The sequence below is a fragment of the Macaca nemestrina genome, chromosome 10 (genome assembly GCF_043159975.1).
Source record: "Macaca nemestrina isolate mMacNem1 chromosome 10, mMacNem.hap1, whole genome shotgun sequence".
NCBI lineage: Eukaryota > Metazoa > Chordata > Mammalia > Primates > Cercopithecidae > Macaca > Macaca nemestrina.
The window spans coordinates 1,948,255-1,975,397 of NC_092134.1; the positions used below are offsets into that span (position 1 = coordinate 1,948,255).

At 51.9% G+C, this 27,143-nt stretch overlaps 1 protein-coding gene across 7 annotated transcripts in view; it reads right to left on the minus strand.

The window, feature by feature from the left end:
• Window positions 1-27,143, minus strand: part of LOC105490534 (adhesion G protein-coupled receptor D1) — a 188,416-nt gene that overhangs the window by 49,129 nt on the left and 112,144 nt on the right. For all 7 annotated transcript variants that reach the window (XR_011608646.1, XR_011608645.1, XR_011608648.1 and 4 more), the window contains 2 exons: window positions 17,315-17,388; window positions 9,470-9,593 (listed from right to left, as the gene is read on the minus strand). Coding sequence is in view for 3 of the 7 variants with exons in the window: in XM_011756281.3 (XP_011754583.2) it covers window positions 9,470-9,593; window positions 17,315-17,388 (198 nt within the window). In the remaining 4 variants the exon portion in view is untranslated. The remainder of the gene's footprint in view (window positions 1-9,469; window positions 9,594-17,314; window positions 17,389-27,143) is intronic.

A 27,143-nucleotide genomic window follows, 5' to 3' on the forward strand; every position in this document is an offset into this window, starting at 1 on the left:
CTCTTCTTTTTTTATTTAAAAAAAAATCCAAAAGTTTAGATAAAATATCTGTGTTTTGGAATACTGACAACCAATTTTTAAAAATTTAAGCCTCTGCGGGCTAAATGAAGCCCATTCACTGGCCAGAGTCAGCCTTCAGACCACGGTTCACGACCATCTTATTGAAGTGCTATTTCCCTGTGACCACCAGGCCCCAGGAAGGGGTGTTCGGGGACTGGCATTCCCAGGGGCTCCTGTACTGGCACAGGGCTCCTGCACCCCCCAGGTCAGAGCCACCCCAAGGCAGGCGCCCATGCCTGGGATGCTTCCCATGCCCGAAGCCTGGGGAGTGGCCACCTGGGAGGAAGCGGCCACCTGCAGGAAAAAGAGCGCACTGCAGCAGGCCCCGGGGCTCCTCCCAACCTCCCACACACTCCTCGAGCACTGCCCTTCCTCACTGGGTGCAGCCTCGGCAGGACTTTCCATCAACATCGGGGGGCTCTCCCACCTTAGACAACGAGACCATCTCCCGGGCCTGCACACCCTGAGCGGGGAACACAAGTGCCAGGAACAGCTGCAGCTGAATTTTCCCTAAGGCCGGGCCCAAACGCCTTCCCCGGCACCGGTCCCCATGCCCAGCACCTTCACTGGGTGCGTGGCTTCAGCAAGAAATGCTGGGGAGTCCACGCCTGAGTCCTCCTCTTGGTCCCTGGCTGAGCCAGCCCATACCTGCATCCACTCCTGGGTTAACCTCAGGTCCTCGCTCCCTCATACCCTGCCGGCCAGTCCTTAGAGAGGACAGAAAGTTGAACTCCCACCTACCTGCGGCAGTACAGACCGGTTGTGTCAGCATGACTGGGATCCACTGACTAAACCAGCACGCATGTGGCATTCCGGCCTCCAAGGAGAACACACCTCTTTCTCTAAGTTCCTCTCCCCTTGTGGGACAGACTCGATCCTCCACGCCCTCATTCATACAGCAAACACGGGCACACCCCTTGTGGGACAGACTCGATCCTCCACGCCCTCATTCATACAGCAAACACGGGCACACCCCTTGTGGGACAGACTCGATCCTCCACGCCCTCATTCATACAGCAAACACGGGCACACCCCTTGTGGGACAGACTCGATCCTCCACGCCCTCATTCATACAGCAAACACGGGCACACCCCTTGTGGGACAGACTCGATCCTCCACGCCCTCATTCATACAGCAAACACGGGCACACCCCTTGTGGGACAGACTCGATCCTCCACGCCCTCATTCATACAGCAAACACGGGCACACGCCTTGTGGGACAGACTCGATCCTCCACGCCCTCATTCATACAGCAAACACGGGCACACCCCTTGTGGGACAGACTCGATCCTCCACGCCCTCATTCATACAGCAAACACGGGCACACCCCTTGTGGGACAGACTCGATCCTCCACGCCCTCATTTATACAGCAAACACGGGCACACCCCTTGTGGGACAGACTCGATCCTCCACGCCCTCATTCATACAGCAAACACGGGCACACCCCTTGTGGGACAGACTCGATCCTCCACGCCCTCATTCATACAGCAAACACGGGCACACCCCTTGTGGGACAGACTCGATCCTCCACGCCCTCATTCATACAGCAAACACGGGCACACCCCTTGTGGGACAGACTCGATCCTCCACGCCCTCATTCATACAGCAAACACGGGCACACCCCTTGTGGGACAGACTCGATCCTCCACGCCCTCATTCATACAGCAAACACGGGCACACCCCTTGTGGGACAGACTCGATCCTCCACGCCCTCATTCATACAGCAAACACGGGCACACCCCTTGTGGAACAGACTCGATCCTCCATGCCCTCATTCATACAGCAAACACGGGCACACCCCTTGTGGGACAGACTCGATCCTCCATGCCCTCATTCATACAGCAAACACGGGCACACCCCTTGTGGAACAGACTCGATCCTCCATGCCCTCATTCATACAGCAAACACGGGCACACCCCTTGTGGGACAGACTCGATCCTCCACGCCCTCATTCATACAGCAAACACGGGCACAGGCATGTCTCAGCGCCCGGGCATCAGGAAGGAGCAGTGAGCACGAAACATCACCCCTGGGTAGCAGGCCTCAGAAACACCTCTTCGAGCTAAATGATTTTATTCATTTGATCATGTCATGCAATTCCACACAAATACACACCTGGGTCAGAGCCCACAGGCTGATGTTTACAGTCCTTTCTCTCCCCAGCTCCTGCCACTGCCTTACCTGGGTGGCCCCCTCCTGCCTCTGCCCACTAACAACCTTGAATGCGCTGTCCATGCCTTTCTGATAATCACATACCAAGATACAAATGTTGCATATTTAAATGCATACACAGAACACACCCACGCACAGGCACAGGGGATCCTGCCGTGGCTTTACAAAAATGGGATATGTATCACTCTAGTCTACCTCTTGTCCTTTTTTTTTTTTTTTTTTTTTTTTTTTTTTTTTTTTGAGACGGAGTCTCGCTCTGTCACCCCGGCTGGAGTACAGTGGCCGGATCTCAGCTCACTGCAAGCTCCGCCTCCCGGGTTCCCGCCATTCTCCTGCCTCAGCCTCCCGAGTAGCTGGGACTACAGGCGCCCGCCACCTCGCCTGGCTAGTTTTTTGTATTTTTTAGTAGAGACGGGGTTTCACCGTATTAGCCAGGATGGTCTCGATCTCCTGACCTCGTGATCCACCCGTCTCGGCCTCCCAAAGTGCTGGGATTACAGGCTTGAGCCACCGCGCCCGGCCAAACGAATGTGTCAGAAGTGTGTTACCTTGGAAATAGCTGCAAGCGCACTGGCATGATGACAGTCCATTCTTTCACAGTTGCACCGCGTTTTCTGACTTCATCATTCCTCTTTTAGTGTAGAGATGAATAATATCCCTTAGCGTGGATGTATTAGAATTTATGCAATCACTAGTGCTATGTTTATTCATGCTTCTGTTCCTTCTACTATAAATAATGTAAATATTCTGATTTCATACTTTTTTATGTCATCTTACTTGCTGATTCTTTTAATTCTCTGACATAGATTCTCGTGGGTGTACTGAGAAGTTACTGGGTCTGTTCTGGATGAATTCTCTGTTCCAATGGCCTACTTTTCTAGGATAATTTTATCCAATTAAAAGAAAAACTTGCCTTCTCTGGGTTCTTACTGGATCTGGGGTTGCTAATTTCAAAGGTGCAGAAAGCATGCCTGGGGAGTAGAGCGGCTGGGGTGGTGAGGGATGGGTCTGGATGCAGATCTACTGGACAACCCGGGTGTTCGTTCCCCTGCTTGAACTGCACTCAGTAGGAGAAGTTAGAAGCACCCAGAGATGACGCCATGTTTTTGTGACTCACATGAAAAGCAAAGCTACCCATTCTTGCCCACGGCTGGAGGAGGAATAAATTGGTACATGGTTCCCAGAGTGCAATGCAGCAATGTTTTTCAAAACCAAAATGCCGGTGCCCTTTGCCCACAGATTCGCCTGCCAGCAATTTATTCTAAAGAAGCGTGTGTAGGGTCATGCACTCCGGAACCACCGGAAGTCGCCAGATGCTGGAAGCCATCACAGTGTCCGTCAGCAGATGCCTTGACATGGCCCCTCAGGGCTGGGTCCTAATCACCAAGTTGACAGCAGTATGCAAAGATAGAGTGTCGTTTTGGGGTCTCCCTCCCCTGGACAGCAGCCCTGAAGCCCGCCCCACCTCGGCCCAGTTCACTCAGGTGAACCCTGTCGTCTGATGGGCTTTCCACAAAAAGGGCACTGCCCACCTAGGAGGAAGGGGCTTCCCGAAACCACCACCAAGAAGGAGGCTGGGTATGGAGAAAAGCCAAGGGAAAACCTCGGAGAGAGAAGGGACACGATGCGGATGTGAGTTCCCGAGCAGAGAGCCTGCACCAGGAACCCAAATAAGGTCACTGGTGCTATTTTTATTAATTCTCTGAGCGTGCTGCAAATTTGGTTTCTACTTATGATATCAGTCTTAACTTTTTTTAATGTTGAGGAGAATGTTCATTTTTAGTATGGATAATTTTAAACCATTTTTAAATCAACCTTTTCTGGCAATGAATAGATGTGATTTGCTCCCATGAAGACACCCACAGACTGTCAAAATCCAGTGTCACCGAGAGGCAGCGGTGATGGATGGAGACCCATAAGTCGTCTGTTCCAGGTTTTTTGCTCGCTGGACCAGGCCCTTCCCTTCCTTCCTCTACCACAAAAACACAACACGTACAAACACAGTTTTCAGCTGAAAGTGGACCTCCCTCTCTCCGGCCATGCCGAGAAGGAAGCTGCACTGGGCTTTAGTTCTCAGCCTACAGAGGGACCAGAAGAGGAGGCTCTGCTCCCAGGTAGCTGGTGCTCCAGAGCCCGGGCACAGCCCTAACATTCGGGATTTGGCTCAAGGCCAGGCTCTGCCCCCTGATGTGACCTCAGGGAATCCCCTAGGACTTACCTGTGATGGCCGCAATGATAGCACCTCACTCATGTGGTGAGGACCGAAGGAGAGGGCAGGCCTGAGTGCAAGCCCCCACCAGGCAGGGAGCACCCAGAGACAGGGAGCATCTACAGGCAGGGAGCCTCTGAAATGGTGCCTGTTACTGTCTTTCCCTTACTCCCAGGTGGTCAGCTGTGTGACAGCCACAATCACCAGCCTGCACTCAATAAATGGCTCCCAGCAGCCACTCTGTCCCAGTGGCCCGGCGCCCACTCTGCAGAGTTATGCATGAAGGAAGGTGTTCCCTGAAGGCAATGCCTGTGTCCAGAACCCCTGCCCCCTGGCCCTTGGTTTGGGTTCCTTTTTAAGCCACAGTCTGTTTCTTCTGTCTCTGAATCTTCCAGGTTCCCACTTCACTCACTTCCAGGCTGAGGACCTGTCTCTACTTCAGCTCCTGGAACAAAGGAAGTTTTTCACATGCCAATGAGCACATATTTAGGGCCAGACTATCCGTGCTCAGATTTGGTAACAATTGCTGCAGCCAGCTCCCAGGACACGAACAGAAATCTGAGCTGATGTTTGCAGACTGCGTGCCTGTGCCTGGGTCTGTCCAGAGGGTGGTCTGGGACCAGTGGGGCCTCACTCCACCCGGGCCTTGTCGGAAACAAGGATGCCAGGCCCCACCCCAGACCCACTAAATGTGGGGTCTGCATCTTCACAAGACCCTGGGCGGCTGGTCCAGCACACAGATGACCTCTCACATATGGCTCAGAAGTAATAACTGATGACACCTCTAACAGTCAGAAGATTTCATGGGAGAAACAGATCGCCAGCGTTTTCAGTCATCTGCAGTGCCACTCCTGCCCCTCCACCCCCGCCACACCAGCAAGGTGCCGGTTCTTGGGTCTCTGCAGCAGCCTCCACCATCTCTCCTGCTCCCTGCCTCCTGCCCCCACGACCCCTGGGCCTGGAGCCCCTGCCTCAGCCCTGGCGTCTCCCCGAGGACCACCCCAGCTGCTCCCTCCTTGCCCTCTGCCTGCGCCCTGTCCTCTACCTGGGCCAGGAGGCTCCATCCTTTCCACCCTGAGATGTAGAATCCACTGCCACCTTCTCAGGCAGGCCCTCCTGGGCCTCCGTCTGTAAAACAGCACCGGCATCAGCAGCACCGTGTTTTAGTGCCTAATTATCCCCCAAGTCATCCTACATGATCTCCCGCGTGGCCCGTACGGGGCAGGACATGGTGCGCACTGACTCGCGGTGTCTCTGTGGGCACCACAGCATCCTCACTGCCAGGTCCCCATGGCCCGGTGCTACCTCAACAGCCCAGGCTCTACCGGTAATTTAATAATGCACCGTTGAACAATGGGGGACGCCAGCAAGTGCCCCCTTGCTCTGGGGCTCAGTTTCTCCACTGGTGAGACGAGCATCCTTGGCCACAGCACCGTGCAGACCGCCCGTCTCCAGGAATGGACAGGTGCTCTCTGTGGGGGCAGCTCTGCGCCTTTTCCCCTCTCCCTACGACACCAGGAGGGAAGCCCGAAGGGAGCCCTGTGGGCCGGGCCCTGGCAGGACGGGAGGGGAGAGGAGAAACGGAGCTCATGGGAGGAGAGAGACGGCGTCACGGCCGTCCACAGAGGATGCTGCTCCTCAGACTGAGGCCTGGTCCATGCAAGAAATTTAAACCCAGGAACTGTTTCTACATTCACCTCTCTCTAGTGTAGTTTCATTCATTCTGTTTAATTTTCTTTAAATTGCCACCAATGATCCAGGTCATGGCTCTCCCCAGCTGCGAACAGCCCACCTCCACGTGGAGGCCCTGGGGTCTGCAAGCCAGGAGAAGAGGGGCCGCTGGGAAGGCATGGGGGGCGTGGGGACTGGGAAGGGGCAGTCGCTGGCTGGGCAGCTGCTCTCGGGGTACCACTCCTTAAGGAGCACCCCTCGGGATTGTCTGGCGGGTCACACCTGCCTGCACAACATTTACCACTGAAGGGTGAGGGCAACGGGTGGGCTTGGGTCCCACCACCCTCACGACAGAGCCACCCCTTTGGAACCTCTAAAACCCCACGGCCCTGAGCCAGAAAGCCCTGGCATGGAAGGGCCTGGCAGTTCCACTTGCTACATGGCCGGCCCTTCTTGGGGGACCCTGACGGCACGGAAGCTACTGAGGAGACTGCCGGTCCCCTGTCACCTGGCGCTTCATCTCGCGCAGCGCCAAGGGCTCCTGGGTCCAGGCTCCAAAACACGTAGGTCTAGGATGCTGGGTGTGCATCTGTGCATGAGGGGCCCAAGGGTGTGTGGTGCCCCGTCCTATCCACTTCAGATATGTCTCAGAGCCTGGGTAACAAAGTGAGGCCCCTCCTCTACAGAAAATTAATACATGCACACAAAAAAGCCAGTGCAGTGATCACACCTGTAATCCCAGCGCTTTGTGGGCTAAGGTGGGAGCACTGCTTGAAGCCAGGAGTTCAAGACCAGCCTGAGGAACATGGTGAGAGCCCAGCTCTACAAAAAAATTAAAACTTAGCCAGGCGTTGTGGCATGTGCCTATAGTCCCAGCTACCTGGGTGTCTGAGGTGGGAGGATAGCCTGAGCCCAGGAGTTCTAGGCTGTAGTGAGCCATGATCAGACCACTGCACTCCAGCCTGGGCAACAGGGCGAGACCCTGTCTCTAAAAATTAATTTATTTAATTTAATAAAAATAAAATATGGCTTGGACATCTCTCTGGAGTCTCCAAAAGTGATTCACGGTGTGACATCAAGCCCATCGTGCATTTTGTGAAAAGAAAGGGCCTTCTCTTTGGAAACAGGAATAGCTGTTTCCCTCCAGTGTCTTCTGCAGAGCGGGGCTCATACGCGCTCATGTGAGCAGCAGCCCGTGGGCCGGTGAGGCTGGGATCATGTCAGCCGCAAGTGTCACGTGCATCTTTCGCCCTGAGGCATGTGAGCAGCAGCCCGTGGGCCAGTGAGGCTGGGATCACACCGGCCGCAGGTGTCACGTGCGTCTTTCGCCCTGAGGCATGTGAGCAGCAGCCCGTGGGCCGGTGAGGCTGGGATCACGTCGGCCGCAAGTGTCACGTGCGTCTTTCGCCCTGTGAGGGGCTGCGGCTCAGGGGCATCTGCCATTTCGTTTCCACGGAATTTAAAGATGAGGTTATCTCCATCTGCCCCGGCAGCATTACAAGTCACTTCCAAGCACCAGGGCCCTGTTCCCATTGACCTAAGAGTGACTGCGGTCCACCCGGCCTCCGCACACAGAATCCTGTGGCTCAGGTTTGCTGGTGGTTTCTGTTGGGGAGTGAGGGTGCCTGGGCTGAGCACTGGACCTGTGACTGTCACAGTGAGCTCGTGACCTTCCCACAGCAACCACCTGGGGGGCCGCATTCCTAGGCCCTCTTTCTGGAGAAGGAAAAGTCTCCCAGGACGGGAGAAGGCGGAACCCGGATTCTGCCTCTGTCATACCTTGAAGAGTTCTGTCTCCTGGTCAACAGGACGGCGGGAGCCCAACCCATTCAACCCCCCAGAAACCAACATGAAACCACGCAGGACACGCGGGGCAGCATCGCCCCCTGGTCCAGTGCAGACACTGCAGACGCTGGTGGATTCAGGTAGATTCCGCCTGTCCACGGCCTTGATAAACGTGACCACAGAGGCAGGCGGTGACCCAGGCAGGGATGGCTGTTAACGCCCTGGAGACAAAGTGCCTGCTGGGAAACACCTGAGCGTGGCGCCCCCTCCCAGGGAGCTGCTGCGATCAGAGACTTCCTGACTCTTCCCGAAGCCACCCTAAGAGCCCTAGACTGGGAATGAGCCCCCGGAAGTGACTGGCCACGATGAGCACATGAGGCTCTAAAAGACCAGGGCCCCACATGGAAGACGAGTCTCGTGACAAATCTGTCCGGGAGACGCTGGAGGCGTCACTGCTTCCCTGCCTGACTTACCCTCCAGCCTGGCCCTCTCTCAGCCCCCAAAATGCCCAACGCCAGCAACAGATTACAGCCCAGCATCCAACGTATCACCGGTTCCCAACACATCTGCCAAACCCAGCCTGGCTCGGAGCAGCCACATCTACGCTGTCCACACCAGCCCTTCTGCGAGCCCAGTCCACGGAGGAGAGTGTGGGTGTGCAGTGTCAGCAGCAACACCTCCTTCCACTCCTGGTTTCCACCTACACGAGAGTCTGCTTGCCCCGCCCCAAACCCAGGGTGGCTCAGACCAAGCTGCTCCCCAGTGGCTCTCCAAAGGCTTCCTGCGCATTTAGAATGAAATTCACGCTCCTCCCTGAGGCCTGGATGCTGGAGCCGAGCCTGCTCCTCCCAGCCTCCTGCCTCCCCAGGGCCTCGGAGCTCAGGGTACCCCATCTACGGCCACACCACGCCCCTTCCTGCCCCCTGTCCTGTGCACTTGCTATTTCCTGGCCTAGAACATTCTCCCCCCAGGCCTCCAAGACATCAGCTTCCTCTGGTCATTCAGATGCCACATCCCGGAGACACCTCACCGCTCCGTGAAGACAGCCCCATTCTCTGCTGTCACCTTCTACTGGGCTGTTCTCTTCCACTTTCTTCCTACACTGATTCACAGTGACTAATTTATCTGCTAGTTTGTTTATTATCTGTCTTTCCCACTAGAACCAAACTCCTCAAGAGCAGGACTGTGTTGTTGTTCTTGTTTACAGCAGAGCCCCCAGCACCCAGCTCACAGCAGGCGCCCAGTGAGAATCTCCCAGAGGGACGGATGGAGGGATGAGGAGTCCCTCCTTGGATCCCCCCAGGTGCAGTCTGGGCGTTGCTGTGGGAAGCACACCACGCTGGACTCGGCTTACACAACCATGGGCTCCTCGGATGTTTGCTGGCACCCAATACATGCAGGGCCCTGGACTACAGAAGCCAAGAGAATGGATTCCGTTTGTAAACACAGGCCCCATGGAGTAATGTGCCCAGGGCCCATGGGCACTGGCGGGCAAAGCATGCGTCCCGCCCCCACCTGCAGCCCCATGGCACATCCTCCAGGTCCCGGGACCCCTGAGGCCTGGCTCTTACCTCCAGCGGGACCACCTGCATGAGGATGGCAAAGTTGGTGAGGTGAGTGCAGCGGCAGATGGAGTAGGTGAGGTTTCCTCCCGTGAGCGCACAGCCTTGGTTCGACCAGATCCCTTCTCCGGAGCTGAGGACACAGGAGAAAGGATCAGAGGAGGTAGCACCGCACCTTGGCAGGCCGGGGACTGAAAGCAGCACCCCCTACACCACACGGCCCTATGAACTCACGGCGGTGCCCACGCCTGCCACTCCAGGAATACACACCCAGACCAAGGGGTGGGAGCTGGGAGGAGAGATTCTGGCCATTAGGCCAGCGAGAGCTGGAGAGCGTCTGCTGCTGGTCAGGCCACAGGAAACAAGGCCCTCCCTCTGGGATGGGGAACGGAGAGCTGCTTCGGCACAATCACCCTGAAAAGCACCTGGACAAGGCCCAGCACAAAATGAAACGTACACAGCGCACGCAGCGGCACGCGCCAGGGACCACATTCAAGACTGGTCACTGAATCATGAGTGACAGTAACTTAAACGCCCATCGGGGAAAACAGGTAAGTGCGGTGTGGGAGAGAGAAATATGATAAAATACCTCGCATCAGTTAAAAAGAACATCCTTGACCAATATGTATCGATAAGGATAAAACACCAGAACACAATGTACAGTGACTAACCACGACGCGAGGCCCGTGGGGCCAGCAGCACCACACACTTCCCATGGACACAGCTATGACCGACAGACTGCAGAGAAAACACTCGCACAGAAACCGCCCACGGTGTCACCATCAGAGACAGGGTGGCGAGATCAGGATGAGACGGAAAGGTCTAAGGAGACCCTTGCTTTTTCTATAATGTTTTACTTTTTACGTGAATAATGTGTGGATATATTACTTGCATGACTTTGTAAAGTGTAAACCTAGACAAAAACGACGGGAAGCAAACGTGCTCTCGGTTAACTGTGGTTAATCCTGTTGCTGTGAATATTGGTGACTATCATTTTCTTCTCTTTATTTCTCTATATTTTCTTTTTTGTTGGTTTGTTTGCCTTGAGACAGGGTCTCACTCTGTTTCCCAGGCTGGAGTGCAGCGGTGCAATCATAGCTCACTGCAGTCTTGACCTCCTGCTCTCACGCGATCCTCCCACCTCAGCCTCCCAGGTAGCTGGGACTGCAGGTGCATGCCACCGTGCCAGTTAACATTGTTCTTTGTATTTTTGTAGAGATACAGTCTTGCTATGTTGCTCTGGCTGGTCTCGGACTCCTGGGTTAAAACCACCTTCCTGCCTCAGCCTCCCAAAGTACTAGGATTACAGTCGTGAGCCACTGTACTCTGTCTTCTATATTTTCAAATTCCAAAAGAAAAAAAAAGATTTAAATGGTTCTTCCCTGAAGTTAGAACCTCAAGTTATCAGTAAAGACAAATCCTCGCTTCAGCCAAAGGCAATGGCACTTGGGGGAAGGCATTTATAAAGGTGAATAAATTAAAAGGCTCTAGTTTGTATTTGCTTTGTATTCACTTTCAACTGTGGTGCCAGCATGGACGTGGCAGATGAGAACTGTGGCTGTCCGGTGGCGTTCTCCAGCCAGTGTCTCCGGATCGAGCGCACACCAGCAGCCTTGGGCAATGGGCACCTGCATTAGCCCTGGGTGATGTGGAGCCCAAGGGAGGGGCTGGGATGGTCATTCAGACATGACCCAGGGGTGGCTCTGAGTTTGAGGATGGAGACTCAGACAGCAGCTCAGTGGTGATTTTCATGATTAATGATCTGCTCTCCTAAGGGAGGGAGAAGGCATTTAGCAGAGAGCAGAGGACAAAGCGAGAGCCACTCAGATGTACCAACCGAGAGGAGCAAAACCCCATTAATAACTTCAGAATTGATGGGACTTAAAGATGGGGTCATGTCCTCCTCCTCTACCTCCCCACCCCTTTTGATCTAATTTTCCCAGGACCTTGGAGGGAGTCAGCAAACACCAGCTGTTGTGTTATATATTGCACCTTTGTCTGTCAATTGGCTGCATGAGGACCGTACTTCAATTTGAAGGGGGCCTGAACATTAACAGGCACTGGATTAGGTGAACATGGCCATGGGTATGAGTTGCCCCTTCTGCTTACACAAAGGGTAAGCTAAACAACACGAAAGTCACATTGTTCAGATGGAGCTGCAAAGGTGTGACGATGACCTAGTTAGCCAGAGGAGTAGAGCCTTAAATGGCATCAAGGAAGATCTACTTCCAAGGGAGTCAGCGAAAACAAAGGGGCAGGCTTGCAGCTTGTGCATAAATAAATCTGCTATGGAAGCCAGATGAAGCAGTATCAAATAACACTAAAGATATATACGGCCCTGGGACCCAGGAAGTCTGCATCTAAACAGAAAAATGTTCAGTCATGCATAAATAAAATGTAACATACATAAATACGGTAAAAGACATGTATGTCCATACAGGCAAAACACAGAAACAAAAGGTGGAGGAATGATGGAAGAAACACTGAATTAAGCAGCACCATATATTTCCTATGATTATAAATATAAATTATACATAAATAATTGAAAAAACACCCAAAAAACCCTCCCACAGTAGTTACTACTGGGGAAAGGAGTGGAGATCAGGATAAGAGGTAAAGACCAAAGGGAATACTTGCTTTTCTATAATGTTTTACTTTTGAACAAAGTAATATATTGATATATTACTTGTATAATTTCTCAAAGAATCAGTCTAGGAAAAAAAGCGGCCCAGAATTCTAGGCCCAGTGAAAATCTTTCAAGTCGAAAAGAGAATACTTTCTCAAATGGTAACTGAATCTATTGCCAGTGGACAAGAACTAAAAGAAGAGTTAAAGGAATATGATACTACACAAAAATCTACACAAAGAAATAGAATAGCTCGAAGTGGAATAAGTGAAGGTCAATAGGCAGTTATTATTGTCTTAATTGCTATAATTGCTCTAGAAGATAACTCAATGTCCAGGGGACAAAAATACTAGCAATGCATTGTGTTTATGGTGTCTGTAAAGGTGAAATGTACTACAACAACAGCACACAGAATGGGCAGGAGGAAGTGTGAACCTATTATTATAATGTCTTAGAATACATTTGGAATGATACCATAGCATTTGAAGGCAGGCATGAGTGAATTAGACATATACACACTGTAAGCTTAGGTAACCACTACCAAAAAAGTTAAAAGGATATATAAATTAGAAATCATTTATAGTAGAGATAAAATAGCATCATAAAAGATATTCAACAATCCAAATGAAGTCAGAAAAAGATAACATTTTTAAAAGATAGAAAAGTTAGAAGACATCTAGCAAAATGGCAGATTTTAATCCAACCACACCAATGATTACATGAAATGTAAATTGTCTAAACATGTCAATTAAAAACAGAAATTTGAGGACTGGATTAAAGAAAAGACGAGACCCAGCTATATGGAGTCTAAAAGAAACCCACTTTAAATATAAATATATAAATAAGATAAAAGTTAAATTATGGGAAAAGATATAGCACTCAAACACTAATCAACAAAGCTAGAGTAGTTTTACTCAAATTAGACTAAGTCAACTTCAAAGTAACACATATTTCCCAGGGTAAAGAGGGACATTACGTCACGATAAAAGGGCTAATTTTCCAAGAAGACATAACAATTCTAAACATACATGTACCTAATAACAGAACTTCAAAATTCATTAAAGAAAAATTCATAGAACTAGAAGGAGACAGATAAATCTACCACTAAAATTGGAGAATTCACACTCTTCTCTCTTTAATTGACAGAACAAGTTGACAGAAAAGTAGTAAGAATATAGAAGACATAATCATACCCATCAATCAGCTGGGTGTAACTGACATTTGTAGAACACTCTACCAAGAATACCCTCTTTTTCAAGTGCACGTGGGACGTTCATCAAAGACTGAACATATACGGGGTCTCATAAAAACTTTTAACAAATTTAAAAGAACTAACATTATAGAAAGAATATTTTCTGATCATAAAAAAACTGTTTACAAATCAACAGCAGAAAGTTCTCTGGAAAATTCCCAACTATTTGGAACTAAACTACACACTTCAAAATAACACACAGGTTGAAGAGGAAGTCACAAGGAAAATTAGAAAGTATTTTAAATTTAACCAAAATAAAAACAACATATCAAAATGTGTGGGATGCAGCTAACTCAATGCTTACAGAAAAAATACAGCATTAAATGTTTATATTAGAAAATAATAAAACTTCATAGCAATAACCTAAACCTACACTTCAAGAACTTTTAAAATGAAGAGCAAATTAAACTCAATGAAAGCTGAAGGAAGTAAATTAAAGACAAAGAGGATAAGTCAATGAAACTGACAACAGCAACACAAGAGAGAAAAATCAATGAAGCCAAAAGTTGTATCTTTGGAAAAAATCAATAAAATTAATAAACCTATAGTAAGAGTGACTCAGAAAAAAGAAGACACAGATTATAGACATAAAAAGTGAAATGGGAACATCACCACAGACCCTTCAAGCAAGAAAAAGGCTAATAAGGGAATACCACAAAAACTCTGTGCCTATACATTAAACAACTTTGATGAAATTGGTGAATATTTCAAAAAAACATAAATAGCTAAAACTTATTTAAAAAGAAGTAGACGACCTACATAGTTCTGCATCCATAAAAGAAACTGAATGTGTAGTTGAAAACCTGCCAACATTGAAAACGAAGGCTCAGATGACTTCATGGTGAACTCTACTAAAATGGAAGAAATGATATCAATTCTATACAAACTATTCCAAAGTGCATTCCAAAATGTAACTTTTATGAAGGTATCATTACCTCGATATAAAAACAAAGACATTACCAAAAAAAAAGAAAACTGCAGATCAGTATCTGAAAATGCACGTAGACACAAAAATTCTCAACTACTGTAGCCAATTCGATTTAGCAGTATACAAAAAGATAATACATCATGGCCAAGTGTGGTTTACCCCAGGAAAGCAAAGCTGGTAAAACTTGCAGCTTTAATCATAATGATCCCACTCTGAAAACAACCCAGATGTTCCTCTACTTGGGAGAAGATAAATAAACTGTGGTACATCCACGTAATGGAATATCCTTCAGCAGTGAAATGTGAAAATGAGGTGTTGATACATGCAACAATACATATGTGGTTGATGCTCAACACATTACGCAACATTAAAGAGACTGGACTCCAAAAGGCTGCCTATGCCGTGATATCATTTATGCACACTCTGGCAGAAGCAAAACTGTATAGGAACAGAAGACAGATCAGTGCTTGCAGGACCTGGGTGTGAGAGGAAGGGATGACTGCAAACACACACGGGGGCATCTCCGAGGGTGATGCATTGTTCTCATCCTGATTACAGTGGTTGCACAACTGTGTTCATTTGTCAAAACTCACAGAACTGTACAATCATCTACAAGTGTGAATTTTTCTGAATATTATATAAGTAATAATTGCACAATGGACAGGAAGGATACAGATACTATGTTCATGATGGTGGCTGCCTCTGGGAATTGAGGAAAAAGAACAGAAGGAGGTGGAGGGTTTGTTAACATCATCTGCAATGTTTTAGTTGTTTCATTCTTAAAAATACAAAAATATAAACATGCTAGTAACTATAAATTTGGGGCAATGGGTACCTGCATTTGTTATATTATTCTCCTTACTTTTCTCTGTTCTTAAAATTCCTTCAAAAATAAAAACCAACATGCCAATTTAGTTCTTACCAAACCCCATCCCATTTTCTAGTCATAATTTTTTTCTCCAAACAGTGCTCCAAAATTGGGATAACTATTTATAGGAGCACGTGCTTCCAAATTTTCACAATTTGCAAATAAAGCAAAAAGAGCTGCAACCTGCTGAGCCTGACCAGGGCAAAATCACTGAAATTACAGAAAAAAATACAGCATTAAATGTTTATATTAGAAAATAATAAAACTTCATAGCAATAACCTAAACCTACACTTTAAGAACTTTTAAAATGAAGAGCAAATTAAAAATGAAAGCTGAAGGAAGTAAATTAAATCCATCCACACTGCAGAGGCATGACGCCAACAGTCATGATGCCGACGGCCATAGCCAGAGCGAGGCATCCCAGGGGACAAAAATGTAAGCAGTGTTTGCTGGAGGTGACAGGATTTGGGCTGTATTTTCCTCACTGTTCACAGAACAGAGATAAAAGGGGATTATGCCGACCCACTGCTGCACCCCCAGCTCAGCGTCCTGTAATCTCCTGGCCCTCTGGGTGCAGGGAGCAGAGAAGCTTTCTCTGACGGGGCCATACCAGCAGCGGTGGCACAGCCTGTGTGGATCCTCCCCTGAAGCAGCAGGAGGAGGGAGCTGGGGAAGTGAGTCCAGGCACAGGAAGATGCCCAGGTGTCGGGGAGGCTGACAACATGTAGGGTGATGGGCCACTAGGCAGGGTGTGAACTGGATGTCCCAGATGTGTTCCAGCCACCTGTGCAGTGTTTAAAACATTGGGAAAGTTCATATAATAATCCAGCAACAGGCCAGGCACGCTGGCTCACGCCTGTAATCCCAGGACTTTGGGAGGCCGAGGCGGGCGGATCATGAGGTCAGGAGATCCAGACCATCCTGGCTAACACGGTGAAACCCCATCTCTACTAAAAATACAAAAAAAATTAGCTGGGCGTGGTGGCGGGCGTCTGTAGTCCCAGCTACAGAGGCTGAGGCAGGAGAATGGCATGAACCTGAGAGGCAGAGCTTGCAGTGAGCCGAGATAGCGCCACTGCACTCCAGCCTGGGCAACAGAGCAAGACTCCGTCTCCAAAAAAGAAAAAAAAAAAAAAAAATTCCAGCCACAGCCAGTCACAGTGGCTCACACCTGTAGTCCCCGCACTTTGAGCGGCTGAGGCCCAAAGGAGTGCTTGAGTCCAGGAGTTTGAGACTACAGTGAGCTAAGATCACACCACTGCACTCCAGCCTGGGTGACAGAGTAAGACCGTGTCTCAAAAAAACAAAAACGAAAACAAACTCCAGCCATGAAAACTCATGACCTGACAACACCGGACCTGCGACCTGTATCCCACATGGAACAAGCCCCGGGGACCACCGCTGAGCGCAGCTGAGGATCCGGAAGGCCCGACCCTCCCTCCACTCCCTGGCCCTGCGGGGAGCTGAGTTTTCAACACCGCTCTGACTGTGGAGCCACTCACGGTGGGCTCACGTCTGGAGGAGAATTGTGATCAGAGCGATGGTGGGAGACCCCCCGGGCATCAGGCAGGTGAGCTGTGGAGGCGAGCTGGGGGCGGGGGCGGCTGGGAGGGCAGGAAGAGACTGCATGAGACAGGTGTGACGGGTGGACATGGGAGACGCCGGGGAGGACATCCCCAGTCGGGGCCCAAGTGGCAGAGACTGAAGCCTCAGAGTCTTAGGCACGCCTGATGGTCAGCATGCTCCAGTGGAGCCGGCAAGGTTTCAAACAGGAAAATGCCAACGTGGCCAGTCAGAAGCCACTCCCCCAACCCCCTTCCTCAGCCGCTCCAAGACCCCTGAGGGGGACAGCCAGGGCCGTAGGGCCTGCCCCAACGGACGGCATCCTCCAGCTCCCCCAAGCATCTGCTGCACTGGCTTGAAAGTCACCCTGGGCATTCAGAGGCTTTGTCCAGATACATCATGTAACAGCAGGCCCCCCTCACATGGTCTGGAGCGCAGGCCTCAACCAGCACTGCTGCCAGGCCCCACCCACGTCTGCAGCATTTCCAGCATTTTTGTGTGACGCAACCATGTCAGCTGCGGAAATGGGTGACCCAGATCCTCCCCTGGGCTGGCATGGGGCGGGCCTGGGCTTGGACACCTCGTGCCCACCTACTCTCCCCTGTGCAGAGGGTACCTGAAGTCCAGGAAGGCACAGTACACGAAGACTCGGTTGCTGCTGTTGGTGGCCTCGCTGTGCTGCTTACGTGTCTGAAATGAAAGAAAACAAACACGATGCATGACGCTGCTGAAGAGGCCCCTGGTTCTCAGCACTGACATGACAGCGAGACTCTCACGGCTGGGCGACCTCGGGCAGGGACAGGCACAGCCACCGACGTCCATCTCCATCCATTGTGGGTGTGGTCCCACGTCCCCCGGCCCAGGTCATGCTGCCCTCTACTCTGCTCTCTCCAACCCACCTGTGTGCCCTGGCAGGTGCCGGGTCCTCCCTCTGGGACACTCCTCCCCCTAGGACATGCCTCCCCATAGGATGCTCCCCGCCAGGCAGCCACAGGCTCCCTCCCCACTCCGCGCCAGGCAGCCACAGGCTCCCTCCCCACTCCGCGCCAGGCAGCCACAGGCTCCCTCCCCACTCCCCGCCAGGCAGCCACAGGCTCCCTCCCCACTCCGCGCCAGGCAGCCACAGGCTCCCTCCCCACTCACCGCCAGGCAGCCACAGGCTCCCTCCCCACTCCACGCCAGGCAGCCACAGGCTCCCTCCCCACTCCACGCCAGGCAGCCACAGGCTCCCTCCCCACTCCCCGCCAGGCAGCCACAGGCTCCCTCCCCACTCCGCGCCAGGCAGCCACAGGCTCCCTCCCCACTCCCCGCCAGGCAGCCACAGGCTCCCTCCCCACTCCCCGCCAGGCAGCCACAGGCTCCCTCCCCACTCCCCGCCAGGCAGCCACAGGCTCCCTCCCCACTCCCCGCCAGGCAGCCACAGGCTCCCTCCCCACTCCGCGCCAGGCCTCTGCATGAAGGAGCTCCTCAGAGAGATCTTCCCTTCCCTACCTGTTCTGAACAGCACCAGCCCCCTGCCTGCTCTAGCTCCATTCCACTCACTGATGTTTTCATTGTCCTGATCACCATGTGGCATGTTACATATCCTCTGTCCACTGTGTGTGTGTTTGCTACCTTCCCCTCTACAATGTCAGCTACAGAAAGGACAGAGCTTCTGTCTCATTCACGGCTGCAACCCCAGGACCTAGAGGGCATCTGGCATACAGCAGGTGCTTACTAAATATTTGTTCAATGAATGAACAAAAGAATCAGTGAACAGGTCCATGAGAGCACCTTGTTCTGGAGACGGGCGTTCTCTCCTGGGCTGCTCCTGGGTGCCAGCTCAGAGGACTCTGCAGCTATGGCTCTACCCTAAATAAAGGCACAGACTCCTTCAGGAGCCATAGTTGGAGGCACAGGAGACCAGCAACTCCACCAGGACCCAGCGCTGCTCAGAGGCGGCATGGCTCTGGGATAAATGGTGTCTGATGGATTCCCAGTCAGTCAAGTCAAGCATCTCTTATTTGTCCGATGCCTGCTCTGTTCTGTGACCCATTCCTGAGTCATCGTTGCTCCAATGAGAACCTTCCCCCATTTCAGGGTGACCAGCTCTCAGGAAGGCACTGACTTGTGCAGGACAGAGCAGGAGGGCAGCCCCCTTCAGGAGCGCCATCCTGGCCTCTACCAAAAGCCCCTCCTTTCCCAGGAAGCAGCAGCTCTGGTGCCCCTGACAGGCACCTCGGACCCCACTGCAGAATCAAAGCGCTCACAGGGCTCTCATTGCAGCATCTGTCTGACAGCTCCTCTAGCCTCAACCCAATTATCCTAGCGCTGTCTACTACTAATGTTTTGGCAAAATGGAATGTTTACTCTTTTTGCTTTGTCCCCTACCCCTGCCGCCCCATATCTTAGGGTTAATTTTAATCCATCACAGGGTCTCTTAAAACTGCCTGGAAAAGACATCTTCTCCTCTGTCCTCCCAAAGCCACAGCCCGCTGTGAACTCTTGCACAGACAACAGAGGGCCCTGTGTCCTGCAGCCACCTGGACCACAGAGGGGCATCAGCAGGGAAACTGCAGCACCAACCCCACATAATAGAAAAGACGAACAAAAACCCGGTGGCCATAGCCTGGTTCTCAGAGGGGTGTAATGACGCTTCCTTGGCCCCAGGCTACACCAGAGCCAAAGCCTCCAGCAGATAGCATTATATGTAATTTTTTAACAAGGAGGCGTATTTGTGTGTTACTTGAGTAATTTAAAGGAAATTTAAAAAATAAGTTGGTGACCTGGGGAAGAAAGCAACCAGACCCATACACATCAACTCGAGGCAAGGACTCCTTAGGAGGGAGGCCACGTGCCTCTTCCCATCACCTCCTCACCTAGCGCCAGCTCCCCGCTCTGCCCTGGGTGTGGAAGCACAGCCCCTGAGGGAGCAGAGGCCGCAGTGGCCTCTGGAAGTCCTGACACTCTGACTTCAAATCTAAATCACTCTTCAAAGGAAATGTAGAAAACAGCCACCACCGCAAGAAGCCAAGCCTGTGTGTGGTCGGAGGGTGGGAAGGCAGCTAGCTTTCTCTTGGATCTGCAGCCAAGATCACACCCTGAAATGGGGAAACTCCCTCCATCGTCAGAGGCTCCATCACAGCCTCCACTCCCGGGATGGGAAAAGCAAATTGACTCTTCATTCATGTGTGTGGAGTTCCGCACTGACCGGGAACAAACGCTCTCAGCAAGTCTCCAGAAAAGGGGGCCTCCAGGGCTCCCAGGGGTGTGACGTGGGGTGGGTGTGTTTTTGACACGGGAGTGTGGTGCTGCCAGAATGTGAGTCATCTGTGTACAGGCTGCATCTCATGCAGAAATGTGGGAGGTGCCCACAGCCCACCAGCCTCCCTGAGGCCTGGGCGAGGCACAGAAGCCAGTTCAGTTCATCACCAGGTGGCTGGGGATTGGGAATGAGGCGCTCCCTCCCTGTGGAGTCTTCAACGGTGTTGGGGGACAGCCGCATTCACCTGAGCATCCTCCTGAAACCTCAAGCCAGGGGCTGCTGAGCTCTGCTGGACAGAAGTGCAGGCCTCCTCACAGGGCCGGCTCCACTGCAAGTAACCTAATTTCCCACTAGACACACTTCACTGGGGTATGTCTAATGGAGAGTGCTCTGTGAGCCCTCAGGAATATCTCCCACAGAATCTGAGACTCCCTCCAACAACCATCATGATCTTTCCAGTCTGGGAGAAGCAAACAGGATTAATCAACTGCTTGTTTATTGCCTACTGTTCACGAGCAAGGTACACCAAAGTGTCTCCTTCTAGGAGATGCAAGCAGAGAGAAGAGAAAATTTTGATTCTCATGATAGCCTGTTAATGCCCCTTGTTCAGAAATGTGCTGGCTTTTATGTAAGTATTGCTATGGTTTGACTGTGTCCCCCAAAAGCTCATGTGTTGGAACCTTAATTCCCAATGCAGCAGTGTTGGGAGATGGGGTCTTATAGGTGGCAGCTCAGTCATGCGGGCTGAGCCTTTGGGAATGGATTAATGTCACTGTTATGGGAGCAAGTTAGTTGTTGCAGGAGTGAATTTGTTCTCATGAGATTAGATTGATGCAAAAAGCAAGCTCAACTCGCTCTTGCAGTCTCTTTCACTCACGCTGGCTTCCCCTTTCCCTTTTCCACCAAGAGATGAAGCAGCACAAGGTGCTCACCAGACACAGCTGCCCAAACTTGGACTTCACAGTCTCCAGAACTGTGAGCCAAAATAAACTTCTTTCCTTTATAAATTACTCAGTCTCAGATATTCTGTTATAACAACAGAAAATGGACTAGGTGCAGTTTTACCTGTAAATAAGTTGGGGAGCTATTTGTCCATCATTGTCCCAAGCAAAAGAGAGATGGCACTGTGGTCCTTAAATCTGATGGTAAGTAAAGCAATATAAGGAGCCGAAATACTGACCCCAGAGCAGTGGGTCAGATGTAGGTGGAGCTCAGCAGAAAGCACGGGGCAATCCTCTATGCCACCCTCTCTCCAGCCCATCTCACAACTAATCAGGGTTCAGGGCTTTGAATGCTTGAAATGTCCCACCTTTTGGGAAATCAAGGATAACAGAAGTAATGGGAGAGATATGACAAGGAAAAACCTTGAACCAGCCTCTATCTCTTGGTGCTTTCTGATGTTTCTTGCTTTCAAAGAGTCATAAGACAATCCAGCATGGTTGAAGCATCCACAGCCTGATAGAGGCTAAGACAGGACTTTCAGAGCCTGGTTCCAGCACAGGAAGAAAAAGGTGGGAGGTGGGCAGGACCCTGATCCAGGCATTTCAGGACAGGTTGATGAGCTGGGCCACCCCAGTGCTGGGAGGGAAAGGTTAGGCCAGGTGAGACCCTGGGACAGATGGCCCAGTGGAGCAGGGGCTCATGGTGGGGATTTACTATTCTGCCTTCCCCCCACTGGTGCCATCTGCATGTGGATCTGTCTGGTTAAGTCGCTCTCCCCAGTGCTGGCTCCTGGGCAGAGGTGAGCAGTACCTTGGGGCACCAAGGACACCCACTCAGCTGGGTGTCAGCTCAGACCCTTAGGACATCCCACTCAGCCCAGGCTCCTTCAGAAACCAGAGGCACCCTTCTTCCAACATGTGATCAAGCCATCTGAGGACAACAGCAGAGACCCTGGAACACAACACCCCCAAGTCTTCCGTCTCCAGGCCTCCCAAGAGCCTGCAGAGACCTCTTAGGCGTTAAGGCAGCTTGAAGGGGTCTGTCCTTTCAATGGAACAAGTCCTGACCACAGAATGCAGGCGCCACCCCCCACACACATGGTGCTGACATATGCGTGTCTTATTTTGAGATCGTGGGGCCAGACCCCAATCCTAGAGAGCAGCCTCCCCAACCTCACAACCTACTGCTTCCCTCTTCAAAGGCAACTGAGGACAGCCAAGAGACACGGGCAGAGGGGCAGCCTTGTGCAGACAAGCACAGCCCATGGCCACCTGGGACGCACCAGGGTCAGAGAGACCCACCGATGCCCCCTACCTCAGAAGATCCCAGGCAGGAAATGTTTGCCAAAGACCAAGAAGCTTCAGTTTCCCGTCTGTTCATCGCCAATGTGGGACGCTGGTCTGGTAACAGACCCGCCCTCCAGTGTGAACTAAACTCTAAACTGTATCCCTCCCTCCGAGGTCCCTAAGTCCCTGTCTCCTCTGCGAAACCTCAGGAGTCCCGTTTGAGAAGAAAGGGGCCCGCAGACACCGGATTCTCACGCTCGGTTTATGCGCAGGTACCAGCCTGCAAGCCGGAGAGGCACACAGAGAGGAAACTGCGTTGCTGTTTTAAAACACAAAGAAGCCGGGCGTGGTGGCTCAAGCCTGTAATCCCAGCACTTTGGGAGGCCGAGACGGGCGGATCACAAGGTCAGGAGATCGAGACCATCCTGGCTAACATGGTGAAACTCCGTCTCTACTAAAAATACAAAAAACTAGCCGGGCGAGGTGGCGGGCGCCTGTAGTCCCAGCTACTCGGGAGGCTGAGGCAGGAGAATGGCGTAAACCCGGGAGGCGGAGCTTGCCATGAGCTGAGATCCGGCCACTGCACTCCAGCCTGGGCGACAGAGCGAGACTCCGTCTCAAAAAAAAAAAAAAAAAAAAAAAAAAAAAAAAAAAACACACAAAGAAAAAAAGAAAGAACTCCAAAATTGCGTGGGGATCTGGAGTTAGGGCAGCTTGCTTCCAAACTGAACAGAAAGTGTTTTCGCATCACCCCCTCGCCCCAAGTAGCACCCAGTCATGCGGCGCTCAGTGGAAAGCTCGGCACACGAAGCCAGGCCGGGACCCACAGCCCAGGTTCTGCATTTGGCATTTAGCACCTGCAGTGTCTCCGAGAACCCTGCAGAGACGGAGCCCACAGAGGAGGGTAGAGTGTGGACCGGAAGCCACCAGAAGCCGGACGAGGCGACTGAGTTCAGTGTTGTCAGCCAGAGGCTGGGGAGGGAGCACCCTGATGCCCGCATCCCCGGTGAGCCTTGAACCCGGCATCTGGGCCTCCACCTCTCCTTCCTCAGGCCTCCTGGACATGCAGGAACCGCCAGTGCATGCACAAGTTGCCCTCTATGACCCAGCAGCACTGGGGTCACCTGCACTGTGGCCAAGGTGCGTGTGGAGAGGTTCTATCCTTGGGAGAGAGGTACTGAGCGTCCCGGGAGCCAGGAGGAAGAAGCTCCAGAGACAAACTGGAGAATTAACCACGGAGACTCTGCCCCCTTAACTCCGCCCCCCTCACATGACCCCTTCCCACTCACAGGGCCCCTCTTATGCCAGTGGCCTCGCCCCACTCAGCCCCACCTTCCTTGCACATGGCTCCACCTCCTTTCACTTAGCCCCACCTCCTTTCACTTAGCCCCACCCTCTATCAAGTGGCTCCAGCCTATCTTACATTTCCCTGATAGTGAAGCCCACAGCCCCTTCTCAGGCCCACTCAGACCCCAGGACTTTTCCCCACCATCCTGGAAGGCAGGCTCACCCCTGACTCTCCAGTACGTCCCTTTCAGACACTCCATGGCCACCTGGGCAGGGCACGAGAGGCCAGCCAACCTATAAGGACATGGCCTGAAGTCACATGTGCTCCAAAAGCCAATCAGCTAAGGCTGTGGGTGGGGCCAGGAAGGTTCTGCCCAGGATAGTGCTGTGGGTGGAGCCTTGCGATGATGGACACGCCCTCGTCTCCCTGGCAACCAGCTTTCCTCCCACCTCGGCTCACTGCGCACCTGGCTCTCCTCTCACCTGGATGATGCAGCAGCTTCCACCCCTGTCCCCCGCACCGAGTCCCCGCAGAGCAGCAGGTCAACTTCCAAAGCGTGGCTCAGACCGCCTCTCCCTGCAGAAAGCCCAGGGGCTCCCAGCCTCCGACTACAAACCAAACTCCTACCCGCCGGCAAAGCCTGCACCCCCTCTTCCTCCTGAGCTGCGGACACACGACCCTCCCATTTCAGAAAAGAAAAACGGTGTCGCTGCCCTTCGTCTCTGTCTGTATAAGCGGACTCAGCACCAGGGGGTATTCGCGGGGGCTGCGGAGCTGCCTGGAGACCCCTGCCCAGCCACAGAAGGCTCTGGAAGGAGGCGGTCTCTGCTGAGGGCCTGGTTTTGCTGTCACCCCCTAGAATGCTGGAGTCTTGCCTCCTACAGGTCGCGAGCCCATGGTCATCCCACTCGGGTGTGACAGGTCCCCCAACGCTAAGCAGAGATGTGGCCCAAAAGGGCTCCAAGGATGCAGGGGGTGCCCAGGGAGGCTCATCCCAGAGGGAGCATTTTGTCTCTGGGACAGGATGTTCATGCTCAGAACAGACCTGCACACGAACAGGCCTTTGCTTGTGGCTTCATCTCTGTGGGAATAGAAATGTCCACATTGGATCGTCGGGGATGAGTGACACTGAATTGTCTTAGGCTCATGTTATTGGAAAGCAAGGGATTTTGGCATTTCTATTGCAACAAGGCAACCTGTATTCTTTCATACATGCAATAATAATTAACACGTTTTAAACAATTTTCACTCATTAGGCTACTCAGAACGTTTTTATACAGTTGTCTCATTAGGGCTTATTTTTGGTCTTTTTGTGCCGAATACAAAAATAATATAATAATGTGATATAAGATATTTTCTAAGACCTTGGATTTTGTCTTGTTTTCATGACTTCACTCTGATACATTGTGTTCCCCTTATCCTTCCAATAAACTACCTTTCTGCTCAGGAGAACCAGAGTCAGCATCTGTTGCTGACATCCAGACATCTCTAGCACCCCCCACAGGCTGCTAGAAGCCTCCACTGAGATCATGTGTGTGAGCCCCTTGATGGTTCCTAATGATGGCAATAGTTAACCTTTTCCGAGCACCTGCCCTGCGCCTGGTCCTGCTGTTTTACATGAGTGAAGTTATTAAATTGCTCAGCCTTTGCCAGCTGCGCACTCTTGCCCCACTTTACAAATGACGCCACGAAGCCACATGGTGGTTGGAGGACTCACGGCAAGTGACGGAGCTGGGAAGGGGCCAATTCAGGACTCAGGTCAAGACCTCCTGGTTCCAGAGCCCCACCCTGACCCACCATGTCACTCAGCACAGGTGAGTTACACCTGATCTTTATCTGTCTCTTCATGCCCTGGGGATGGAATTTTCCCAGAATGGCCGCTGGCTCCCCCGGCCTGGTACATCATGGACTTGTAGTGCATGGCCCTGCCCTCAGATGCCTGTGACGTCAGAGATGGAGGATGGGCCTGCTGGGTCCCCCGGCTCTGTCGGCTCCAGGAGTCTTGGGGTCGGGAGGACGATCCACAGGAACCCACGTGCCTCCCAGAACGTGGAAGGCCATGGCCCCAGAGCATCCAAATTCCATCTAACAGCATTCTTCAGGAGTAAAAAAAGAGGCAGAACAGAAAATCCATACAGCTGCTGTGCTCGGAATGAACAAGTTTGCCTGCTGAAAGGCACTCTTCCCTAACCTCAGTGCTGCAGTCAGTTCAGAAAAGCAAAACCTACAGACGTCTATAAAAGTGCTACAGCTTTTCAATTTAGCTCCTGGGCCATGGCTACTTGAAATCCCAGCTAGAATTTAAAGGTTTTCTTTTTTTTCTTCCCTTTCTTCTGCTTGTCATGTAGTTGGCCAAATGGTTTCCATCAAAAGATCCAATCCATTCATTATCCTTTTATTTATTTGGTTATAGCTGGCCTCTATCCAAGAAGAATTTTGGATGACTTACAGAAACAAGAGGAAAGCATTGCTAATGCCAGAGTGTCTTTAAACTTTCAGGAGAAGCAGATATGCTGTGGCTTTTTACATGAGAACAGTCAGGGGTTCAAAGAGGCCTGTATGTGGAATCTTGTCAAAATCAGTGCGGAGTCAAACAGCCTCAGCCACCTGGACCCTCCTCATGTTGGAAAAGTCATCATGGTACCAAGGCCTCATCATGAGAGTGGCCTCATCACTCTCATCATGAGAGTGGCCAAGCTCATCCCACTCCACGCCTTCCCTCCCCACCCCGTCTGGTGGGTAAGATGAACATTCTGTCATTCCTAGTAGAATATCTGAGATTCTGGTCTAATGTTGGGCCAGAGGCAGAGAAAAGACCCAAATGCCCGGAGTTGACCGTTCAAGCCCCACGCATGAGACACAAGCAGGCGTCATCAAACCCAGCAACACGGTTTTCCAGAACAGAGCGGGCTGCGGTGTGCAGTCACTCAGCCCCACTCGGCCCCAGACCTCTGCCTGTCCGGGGCTCCAAGTTTCCATGGGGTTCTGGAACCAGCCCCAGGTCCCCATGGTGACCAATCTGGTGGCCTCAGCAAAGTGGCTGAGGTCTTTAGGGCTTGGTGGGACTTCTCTGAAATCTCCCTCCAGAAGGATTAGGTGTACAGCGATCAGACATACAGGAGGTGGAGGGCGGCCCCTGCTCGGAAGCCAGGTCTGGAAGAGGCCCAGAGAGGTCTGACAGAGCCAGGCACACCTCCTCCAGGGCCTGGGCTGACCTTGATGATGCCTGACCAGTATTCCTTCTCCAGTTCTTTCTCACTAACAGAAGTAGCTTTGCTCAGGGTGGCAACGTGCCCAGCTAGAAAACTGCAAAATCTGCATCTCTGTCCTCCATTCCAGCTCCAGCTCCACCACCACCAATGCAACTTCCCCACCTGGGCGTCCACAGGCCTCCCAAATGGAGCATGTCCAAACCTCCCTCCTGACCTCACTCCCAGCCCAGGACTGTCCCAGAGTCATGCCCTTGTCAGTCAGCGGCCACTCTGTCCTTCAACTTTTTGAGCCCCCAAATCCTTGACCCTGTCAGCAAGCCCTGATAGCAGACCTGAAGCTAACATCCTCCACTCCTATCCCGAGCAGGGCTCCCGGCGACGGCCTGTCTACCTGCTCACCCTGCCCTGTACAGGGTTTGTGAAAGCCCAAGTCCATCACTTCGTCCCTCTGCTCAGACCCTCCGGGGGCATCC